Source organism: Hoplias malabaricus, chromosome 15, assembly GCF_029633855.1.
Source record: "Hoplias malabaricus isolate fHopMal1 chromosome 15, fHopMal1.hap1, whole genome shotgun sequence".
NCBI lineage: Eukaryota > Metazoa > Chordata > Actinopteri > Characiformes > Erythrinidae > Hoplias > Hoplias malabaricus.
Genome location: NC_089814.1, coordinates 37555851 through 37567054, shown reverse-complemented (window position 1 = coordinate 37567054; position 11204 = coordinate 37555851). Strand labels below are relative to the sequence as shown.

The 11204-nt window shown below is 45.3% G+C and overlaps 1 protein-coding gene across 2 annotated transcripts in view; it reads right to left on the bottom strand.

Moving 5' to 3' along the window:
* Nucleotides 1–11204, bottom strand: part of rars1 (arginyl-tRNA synthetase 1) — a 33936-nt gene that overhangs the window by 18049 nt on the left and 4683 nt on the right. For both annotated transcript variants that reach the window (XR_010795524.1, XM_066646458.1), the window contains exons 4-10: nucleotides 11030–11138; nucleotides 10826–10926; nucleotides 10618–10739; nucleotides 9443–9563; nucleotides 7969–8098; nucleotides 3688–3792; nucleotides 3031–3209 (exon numbers count right to left, since the gene is read on the bottom strand). Coding sequence is in view for 1 of the 2 variants with exons in the window: in XM_066646458.1 (XP_066502555.1) it covers nucleotides 3031–3209; nucleotides 3688–3792; nucleotides 7969–8098; nucleotides 9443–9563; nucleotides 10618–10739; nucleotides 10826–10926; nucleotides 11030–11138 (867 nt within the window). In the remaining variant the exon portion in view is untranslated. The remainder of the gene's footprint in view (nucleotides 1–3030; nucleotides 3210–3687; nucleotides 3793–7968; nucleotides 8099–9442; nucleotides 9564–10617; nucleotides 10740–10825; nucleotides 10927–11029; nucleotides 11139–11204) is intronic.

Here is an 11204-nt window from a genome sequence, read left to right as displayed (position 1 = left end):
ATCCACTCTACACCAGCACAACACACACTAACACACCACCACCACGTCAGTGTCACTGCAGCGCTGAGAATGACCCACCACCACATCACACCTGCTCTGTGGGGGTCCTGAGCGCTGAGGAACAGGATAAACAGGAGTTAAAGACTGTTTAGAAGGCATTTTGTGATCCTCCAGTTGACTATGGATGTCTGAGTCCTGGCATTTGATTAGAAATACAGTACACACACACACACACACACACTTGTTTTGCAACCCTACGCTGATTGGCACAGATGCTTGATTCAAACATTCAGAGAAACACATCCCTGAAGTCAAACAGAACACAACACAGAAGTAGAAAATAAGAAATCTTTGATATCACACCGTCACCATCTGTAGCCTCAGTTTCTGAAGCGACGAAGACTGAAAAAACAGCAGTAACAACGTGCGCAACTCAACTCGGATTTCAGCGTTGAAGGTGACCGGCAGTTCTCTACGGACTGGGGTTGTGTAGCACGTGTGGTCTGTGTACCGTCATAGTGTTATTGAGTTTATTTTACGTGAGCATTTTTTGGTTTACAGCCCAGTGCGTCCTCGCATTTCAGCCGAGAAGTTTGATTTTGGTGCGTCGCTAATGTGTACTGCCTTGTTTAATACTGTAAGGAACAGATGGCTTGTATGTAATGAAAACGGCTCCTTTTGAGAACTTAATGGTGTCAAATACTAAACTGCCAGTCTTCACAGAGCTGACAGTCACCACCTGCTCACATCTTTGACAGCACTTCAGGCTACAGTCAAAAAAACTATTTAGACAATTTCAACTATTTAAGACTGAAAGTTTCTGCTCTTTATGAGAGTCTAGGAAACGCAGTCATTCAGAACTGAGAAAGAGAATATGTTTGTATTCATTCACAGCTGTGAACAGACACTGATACCTGTCATATGAGGGGTATCTGCAAACATCAGCATAAAGCCATCGTGTGTTCTCCCTGTGTCTGCGTGGGTTTCCTCCGGGTGACTGTCTGTGAGGAGTGTGGTGCGTTCTCCCTGTGTCTGCGTGGGTTTCCTCCGGGTGACTGTCTGTGAGGAGTGTGGTGCGTTCTCCCTGTGTCTGCGTGGGTTTCCTCCGGGTGACTGTCTGTGAGGAGTGTGGTGTATTCTCCCTGTGTCTGCGTGGGTTTCCTCCGGGTGACTGTCTGTGAGGAGTGTGGTGTGTTCTCCCTGTGTCTGCGTGGGTTTCCTCCGGGTGACTGTCTGTGAGGAGTGTGTTGTGTTCTCCCTGTGTCTGCGTCTTCCTCAAGGTGCTCCGGTTTCCTCCCACACTCCAAAAACACAGGTTGGTAGGTGGATTGGAGACTCAAAAGTGTCCGTAGGTGTGAGTGAATGTGTGTGTTGCCCTGTGAAGGACTGGCGCCCCCTCCAGGGTGTATTCCCGCCTTGCGCCCAATGATTCCAGGTAGACTCTGGACCCCTGAACTGTATAAGGGTTACAGATAATGAATGAATTAATTAATTAATGAATATTAGTCTTTTTTTTTCTTTTTTTGTTTATACGACGAATTAATATTTTAAATATATTGCATTTAAACTATGACTAAAACAAAATCCAGTCTCGCTTTGACAACTAAGAAGTGTATTATATGTTAATCAACGCTGGAAGAATTAAATAAATTGGTGCTGATATTGTAACAAAAGCCCTAAAATCACTCCAACTTTCCAGAGGCTGAACATTTCGGTCGCCGCAGTCTGTTCCTCTGCACAATTTGATATCGTCCTTTTAACAAGTGAATGTTTATTGGTTATGATCCCCACAGGCACACAACGCAGTCTCTATATGAAAGTGGCACATGGAGGAGAACCTAAACAACGAGGCCATCCGAGCAACTCGAGCCGCTCGTACCAAAGAAAAGCTCAGCGTCTGTGTTTTGTTTGACTTTAATTAATAAGATACCAAGAGCACAATCACACACCAAATATAAACAGTGCTCAGAAAAACGAGAGGAACGAGCTCCCAGCGACATTAGAGAATCTATCCCAGCTTTCACACTGGAGCATATTCACAGCACAAGCCTCGTCCCTGAACTACGAGGGTCAAAAATACAAACACAAAACTATCGTTCATTAATCGTAATCAGGGTAAAATGTACAATTAATCGTGATATTGATTTGTGCTCATATCGCCCAGTAATACATCTAATCCACCACCAGGAGACGGCTAAACAACAGTTTGCACTAGAATAAGTAGAATATAGACTTCCAGCATAAGAGCCTTATCCAATCTGTGAAACATGGTGGTGGTAGCGTCATGGCTTGGTTTAGGCCTGTGTTGCTGCATCTGGACGAGGACAGCTCCCACTTATCGATAGAACAATGAATCGTACACGACAACGTCAGGACATTTATCCGTGACCTGACTGCTGTGGAAGGACCTGCCGTCTGAGGGTTAGGAACGTGACCGAGTCGAAGCTGTTCTCTACAGAGGAAGCTGCCTGAACTCTTCCTGGTGCAGAAACACTTAGCTGCGGTTACTGCTGCACAGGGGAGTCACGTTCTTCTGGCATTCACAGAGCTGTAATATCAGACCATTTTGCTGAAATATTAAAGGACCAAACCTCATATGTGTTTCTGAGTTCCCTGTATCTACCTGAAGGACCTGTGTGAGAAAAGGCTTTCAGAAATGTTTAAGCCCCACTGTATTTGGTCTTAACTTCATTGTAATGAGTGTGATTTGGGTTCCGGAAGCTGGAAAACGTCTGCAGCCAGGCATTCGACCTGTTCTCAGAGCACAATGATACTAATGTATGAAGCTGATGCAGTGAGGAGGACTGGTGCATACCAGAGAACTGGCCTGGCCTGTGTTAATATTTGATGCACTGAGAAGTAGAAAACACACACACACACACACACACACACACACACAGGTTTGCCTTGCTGCAGAGGTGAGAGCTGTGTGGCACGAATTGACTTTCTCTCCAGCTCTTCCATAGATACGTAACATCCAAAACTGCTGCATGCGTAAATGCACACACACACACACACACACACACACACCTGGCCGCTGTCTGTCACATAGATGATGATATCAGCCTTCTCCTCAAAAAGCCGCTGCCGCAGGGCTGCCAGGTCTGACGTGTCGTAGGTGAAACCCCCATCTGACTTCACCACTGTCAGGGGGATGGACTGACCTGGAGCAAACACTATCTTCCTCCCCTCATCCAACTCCACCAGCCCTGAGAGAGAGAGAGAGAGAGAGAGAGAGAGAGAGTGATGGAAGGAAAAAAAGAGATGGTAGAAAGTGAGAGAATGAAGAGGATACGAGACAGAAGAAAAGGAGAAAAGTAATGACGAGTGAGTGTTAAATGAGCACGCTGAGACATCCCTGCCCCCTAGTGGCCAGAAACTGAAACTCCCTGTAATGCCCACCATCCACACAAACATAGCCGCTGTTATTAAAAGGGTTAACGAGTTTGATTGACGCATGACATCAGACCGTGATTTGAGGGAATGTGTGGAATCGAGACACATCTATTAAACGTCAAAACACATTCACAACGGTTTCTCTTTGTTTAACGAGTGACTGAAGAGGCATCTTTGATTGTTTAATTAGAAAAGCTGTGGCTAATGCTCCAAAAAACAGTTAAAAGACGTGTGGCATTCAGTTTTGGAAAAGGCTTTGATTGAACACAGCCTCCAACCGGCCTCGCTCACCTTTCTCCTCAAACTCCTTCACCACCTCCTTCATCAGGTCCTGGTAGTAGGACTCCCCTCGCTCCACGATACGGATTCCCAGGCAGTCATACACCTTCTGGAATTCTGTCACGAAGGAAGGAAGGAAGACAGAAAGACAGAAAGAGATAGAAAATAGAAAGAAAGAAAGAAAGAAAAAAAAAGAAATAAAGAAAGAGATAGAAAAAAGAAAGAAAGAAAAAAAAGAAAAGAAAGAAAGAAAGAAAGAAAAAGAAAGAGATAGAAAATAGAAAGAAAGAAAAAAAGAAAGAAAAAAGAAAGAAAAAGAAATAGATAGAAAAAAGAAAGAAAGAAAGAAAGAGAAAGAAAAAAGAAAAAGAAAGACAGAAAGAAAAAATAAAGAAAGAGAAAAAATAAAGAAAGAAAGACAGAAAGAGAGAGAGAGAGAGAGAGAGAGAGAGAGAGAGAGTGAAATGCACTGAAAAATGTAATCCCACAACAAACTGTCGCTGTCCAATTAACACCATGCACCTCCATTAGTTTCCTACATCATTTAAACGCCGCAGCTGTCCTTCACACTGTGAACTTTTCACGATGAAGGGACCAGTCATTTTTATCCCAACAATGTGAAGAATCATGAGCAGTAACTGAAATCCCCTGAGCTCTGTGCTCGAGACCGTGGAAAGGAAAGCGGAAAAGAAGATGAAGAAGATGAAGATGATGGTGGTCTCTGTGCAGGTTGTAGGGGTTTATATGTTTGTGCCTCTGTATGTTTTTTAGGTCTGGACTCTATAGTTTTATGGTGTTACTGTTTTCCCCCCATCACCTGTTCAATGCTGCTGCTGTAAGAAGTGAATTTTTGCGAGATACATGTTTTTAATCGGACAGCGACCAATTTAAACCAGTTCACCCCAAGATTTTAAAACATTTTCAGAACCTGAGAAATTAAAAATCACTGAGCGGCACAGCGCCCCCTCGCTGATAAATACGCAACAGCATATCTTTGCCTGAGAGACAACAGTAACACTCCACACACACCCCTCACAACCCCACCCTCTCCCTACTGACCCAGAGACAGCGAGAGAGAGAGAGAGAGAGCGAGAGCGAGAGCGCGAGACAGAGAGAAAAAGAGAGACAGAGACAGAAAGAGAGAGACAGAGAGAGAGAGACAGCGAGAGAGAGAGACAGAGAGAGAGAGAGAGAGCGAGGGAGAGACAGAGACAGAAAAAGAGAGAGACAGAGACAGAGTGAAAGAGAGAAACAGAGACAGAGAGAGAGACAGACAGAGAGAGACAAAGAAACAGAGAGGGACACAGACAGACAGAGAGGGAGAGAGAGAGAGAGACAGAGACAGAAAGAGAGAAACAGACAGACAGACAGAGAGAGAGAGAGGGACACAGACAGACAGAGAAGGAGAGAGACAGAGCGAGAGACAGCGAGAGAGCGAGAAACAGAGACAGAGAGAGAGAGAGACAGACAGAGACAGAGCGAGACAGACAGAGACAGAGAAGCAGTGAGGTGAGAGAGTGGAAGACTTAATAGGATAATGGAGAATTAAGCAGAAAAGGAGAGAGAGAAGTGAGAGAGTGAGAGAAGGAGAGATGAAAGAGAAAGAAACAGAAGGACAGAGAGATGGAAAGAGAAAGTGAGTGAGAAAAAGAAAGAAAAAGAAGCGAGTGTGAGAGAGAGAGAGAGAGAGAGAGTGAGAGAGAGCGATAGAAAGACAGAGAGAGAACATGAGTGTGTGTGTGTGTGTGTGTGTGTGTGTGTGTGTGTTTAATTACAGGATCCACACCTAAGGGAAATCAAACTAAGCAAATGCCTGGAGTTAGCAAAAATAAAAATAAAAATCCCAAAGATCCGACACGTTCAGCAGGAACAGCTTCACACAAACACACTCTCCCTGACTGACCTTCATTAGAGGCGTCTCCACACGAGGGGGTGGGGCTATTAAGGCAAAGAGGGTGCAGAGCCACCCTGGGCTCGTCATTTCGAGATAAACACGGGGCTGAAGCGTGAGGTGCTCGATGTGGAGGAGCGATGAGGAAGAGGAAGGCAGACGAGGCGGTTAGTGGCGGTGCCTTGGGGCGCCCGTGCCCTTCAGAGTTCAGAAGCTAAAACTGCAGCGCGGGTGGGAATAGATTTGCTTCTCAGAAAGGTCTCTATTAAACACGGAGGCTAAAGCGCAGGACTGAGGGAGAGGGATTAGCCGGAGAAGGTCTCAGTCTATAACTTTAAAGTGATGTGGAATTAAAGGGAGGGCCGACTGATTCAAAGTGAGGTACCGTGTGTTCAGCTTTAAACGAAACTGATCAACGTTTTGAAGGTTAGACGGGCTTCCTACACGCACTTGAAACAGGGCCATTCAGCCCATCCAACCGACCTCAGGTCCTTCTCTTAAGATAAGTGCTCCCGTCTGCACAAGCGTGAGCTAAACTGGAGGTTCTACAGCACGAGGTTACAGACGACTGCACTGTACAACACCAATGTGCTTGAATGTAAACAGCACCTTAAATACTTTTTAAATAAATGTTCATATGTCAATGTCAAACAAGGTCAGAGTTGTCTGTTTTGAATTCACATTTATTTATGTATTTCTTGGTTTAATAAATATAAACACTAGGAGGAACAGTGGCGCAGCAGGGTCTTAGCCCCTGTCTGTGAGGAGTGTGGTGTGTTCTCCCTGTGTCTGCGTGGGTTTCCTCCGGGTGACTGTCTGTGAGGAGTGTGGTGTGTTCTCCCTGCGTCTGCATGGGTTTCCTCCGGGTGACTGTCTGTGAGGAGTGTGGTGTGTTCTCCCTGCGTCTGCATGGGTTTCCTCCGGGTGACTGTCTTGGAGGAGTGTGGTGTTTTCTCCCTGTGTCTGCGTGGGTGAGTGAATGTATGAGTGTGTCTCGTCCTGTGAAGTACAAGCGCCCCCTTCAGGGTGTGTTCCCGCCCTGTGATTCCGGGTAGGCTCCGGACCCACCGCCGCCCTGAACTGGACAAGGTTTACAGACAATGAATGGGTAAGGTGTAATGTTAACATGTTGTATAAACGACCACCTCCTTGTACCCACAGTCGCTGTCCATTCTCTCAGCTCCACTGACCACTTCAAACTCCAGCAGCACTGCTGTGTCTGATCCACTCTACACCAGCACAACACACACTAACACACCACCACCACGTCAGTGTCACTGCAGCGCTGAGAATGATCCACCACCACATCACACCTGCTCTGTGGGGGTGAAGGGTGGCTTACAAAGTATGCATAGCAATAGGTGGACCACAGCCTGTAATTACTGAACCACAAAGTGCCCCTGTATGGTCAGTGGAGCCGAATGGACTGTGTTATCAACATCAGTATATAATATCAATAATTGTTTTAATATGCTGCATTATTCTTACAATACATTATCTGAACCATAATATGCGCCCCCTGTTGTCAGTAAATATGAACTGCAGTTGCACTGAGAAGGCAATAAGAAGCACGTCCCCAGAACTTTCCTAAATACACTCCTTCCTCTAACATGCATCAGCTTAATGTAAGTAGAGAGGGCACACCCCCTGCTAAAGAAGCAGTGAGGACACATTAGTTACTGTTGTTGCTTGTAAGCTGCTGAGCCTCAGGCGATAGGAATTCAAAAAGCTCTAGCGCTGAAGTCCACAGCAAAGTCTGTATGCCCATGATAGCCATAAAGAACCAATGTGGAAAAATGTGTGAACGTGCTCCACACGCCTTCGCAGCTTGACCGTGTGGACGAGAGCACATTTATCGAGGGAAACATGAAGGTAGCCGAGCTAACGTGGCTTTTACTGCTGCTTAGAATAAGACTGGAACCCTGCAGTGTTCAGTTCATCGAGGTTGCAAGCTGCAATTTGTCATCCCTCCACAATTATCTTCAACCATAACGCACTGAAGATTTACATAAAACGGATTTGAAAGCTGCTGAACCCTGTCACACCCCGTCCAACTCAAACCCTTGAGAATGGTTGACTATAACGTAATAAACACCATTATACATGCAGTATTTGTGTATCCTGTGATGTATTTAAGGAACAGGCAGATGCATTCAAACATGTCACCAAGGATCTCTCGGTATTAAGAGAAGACTTCAGCTAAACCCAGTCCAAGGTTTGGAATCGGAACAGATATCAGCGTGATATCAAGCAAGGGTCTGGGTTATGATCTCAGCCACAAAGCCACACTGACCCCTAGTGGCGCTTCTAGGTAAGATCCAAATTTTTAGATCAAAACAAAGATGCAGAACCTGAAACTCGCAGGGGTGAAGCCTAGTTTAAATGGTGTGAACCATGCATACCCTTTCTGGACACGTCACAGATGAGGTTCCAGGCCTTGATGAAGTCTGGCTCCTTGCTCTGAAGCCTGACCACACACTGATAGGCCCTCTTCTTAAACGCCTCATCTTCATCAAAGCGCTTCTTTGATTCCTGAGAGTGAAACATACAGGCAACAGTTATCCAATCCACTGCTAAAATCAATTCATGACATCTACAGCCCTTTTTCGTGGACGTTTTGTTTAACACCTGAACATTCTGGCTTTGGGAAATATACCTCAAACTAAAGTCAATTATCATCCCCAAGAAGAACACCCTTAAAAACTAAAGTGCTATAAAATATTCTTTGAGCGATGCCATAAAACGGGGGTCAGGACCAGACAAGACCGCAGCCAGGGTCCGGGCTCCAGAGGGCGCTGTCCTGGGGCCTGTAAAAACAGCCGAAGGGACGTGATAAAAGCTCTTTTGGGACACTTTCAGGACGACGGTGTGGTGCGAGTTAAAGCCAGAAACTTTAATGAGAAGGGAACGATTACGGCTTGAAATTCTCATAAAGATGAACATGGACCTTTTGACGGGTGAAGTCCCGCCCCTTAAGCAATAAGAGCCAATCAGATCGCTGGTTATGGAAAAGCAGTAACGTCAACTGCAACTACAAAAGTCATTAGGGAGTTTATTTACCTTTTTAAAATTAATATTATTGTTTTATCTGTACATTTTACTTGAAACGAGAAAAGATGTTTGTTAAAGAGATGTGAGAGAGAAGAACCTTGTGAAGATTTACAGAAACTTGATGTAAAGCTACAGGGGTTGGACAGTGAAAGTGAAACACACCTGTCATTGTAGTGTGGGAGGTGTCAGGGCTAAACTGGAGCAGCCTGGTGGACAATCTTCATTAACTCCACACTGCACCAGTAAGACCATGTGCATCCAATGGTTCAAACACTGTGTCCTGAAGGCGGTGCCGTGTATCAGGACGACAACACACCAACACACACAGCGAGACTGGTGAAAGACTGGTTTGATGAACATGAAAGTGAAGTTGAACATCTCCCATGGCCTGCACAGTCACCAGATCTAAATATTATTGAGCCACTTTGGGGTGTTTTGGAGGAGCGAGTCAGGAAACGTTTTCCTCCACCAGCATCACGTAGAGACCTGGCCACTATCCTGCAAGAAGAATGGCTTCAAATCCCTCTGACCACTGTGCAGGACTTGTGTACGTCATTCCCAAGACCAACTGACGCTGTATCGGCCGCAAAAGGAGGCACTACACCACACTAATACATTACTGTGGTCTAAAACCAGGTGTTTCACCTTCATTGTCCAGCCCCTGTATCTACCAATTGTATATGTTATTAGCAGAAATAGTTCTCAATGTCATTGGTCCTTCAACCCTTTGTAGCACCTTTATTTTTAAGAGTGAAGTAGAGGATGCATGGACTTCACTAATAAAAAACAACATCGTGAAAGTGTAAACGAACAAGGGGGACTTACCTTGTAAAAAGCCTGGAGGTCTCCAATGGGTGGGGAAACGCTCAGATAATCGGGGAACTTGTCCTGCAAGTGAGCAATCAGCATACCAAACTGTGTCCCCCAGTCGCCCACATGGTTCAGCCTAATGGAGTTCAACACAAACGGCTTCAGTGGAAAGCACAGAGTTCAAAACATTTGAGCACTAAAGGCCTCCTTAGAGCAGGAGACGAGTGTCTGAGCAACACTACCGCAAACACTCAAGGCCAGTCCTTTACAACAGACCCTATTTTACAACACACCACAGTCCCAATATTAATGCTGTGGTTGTGTTGATGTGTAAAGGACATGACGTAAAAGACATTCCACAAACAGAGCTTTAATTCGTGGAAAAATTCCAAACTGAGGCAAGTAAACACATTAAAAAGAACTACATTTCACATTTCAATGGCTTTGTTGCACTGAAATGAGACGTCCTTGCTGTGTTCTGCTCTGAACGCGTGCGCTCACGCTCGGTAATCATTAACAGCAAAAGCAGGATCGCGCCGCAGCACTCAAAAGGCTCCACATCCCGGTAATGTACGGGCTTTGACTCTACGACGTGGCTACGCAGGTGTCCCGACTGCTCTGGGGACGGGTTTTAATGGGGACAGGTCTCAATGACACAACATCTGTTGTCTAAAACAGTTGCCCTCAGTGTTTAATTACTCTGAGAGGTGTGTCTAAACCACACTGACAGGTCTGAGTGACCTTAAGAGAGAAGTTGAGAAGTGCTGGGGATGCATTTACAATGCAGGGAATCGTAACAGTGTCCACGGGCATGTGGAGCTCCAGAAAGAGCACAGAGCCTCAAATAAAGCTGTGCTGCACAGTGGAGCTGGACGAGATCATCCACAGCATATTATATAAATAAATAAATAAATAAAAAGAAATAAAACAGGAATGTGCTCTGTGTGTGGATGCTTCTGTGGCTGTGTTAAGTGCTGCTTTACACACGTGTATCATACAGCACTGAACCCATTGTAAACAGTGGATTAACCATGACTCTGTTTATCTCCGGGTCAGAGTTCAGTGACACGGCAAAGCCCACTTTCTGGAGAGCACCAAACTTCCAAGAATTCTTTCAGTGGAAAAGGGCTATCAGTGTTTTACACTCTTTGGAAGATACTTCAACGAGGATCATCTCACTATCCACTGACCTTAAGACGTCATGGCCAAGAAACTCAAAGAGGCGACACATGCTGTCCCCGATGATGGTGGATCGCAGGTGGCCCACATGCATCTCCTTTGCAATGTTTGGAGAGGAGAAGTCAATAACCACCTGAAACAGAGGAAGCGGAGTTACGTTTAAAATAATCCATAACCGATTTAAGAGAGTGCTTTAGTCGAAAGGAAACATCCTCAAACCTTCTTCTTCTTCTCTAACGGCGGGGGCTGCACTCCGTTGAGAAGCAGGTTTGTGAGAAGCTTTGACACATACATCTTCTTGAGATGAACATTAATGAATCCTGCAGTGGATCAAACGAACAGTCAGCAGTGCACCGCTCCGAGAGGAACGAAGGGTTAACCCTTTTAACCCCAGGTACGTCATATTTACAGAAAATCACAAACCTGGGCCGGCAATTTCTGTTCTCTCGATTAACTCGTTGTCGGGAATGTTGTGGACAATCTTCTCAGCGATCTCCCTGGGGTTCACCTTCTGTCCCTTAGCCTTCATCATCTGAAAAACAATACAGAAAAGGAGCAAAGTCAAATCCTTGTATGTTACTTTTGTTTACAGTGTAAG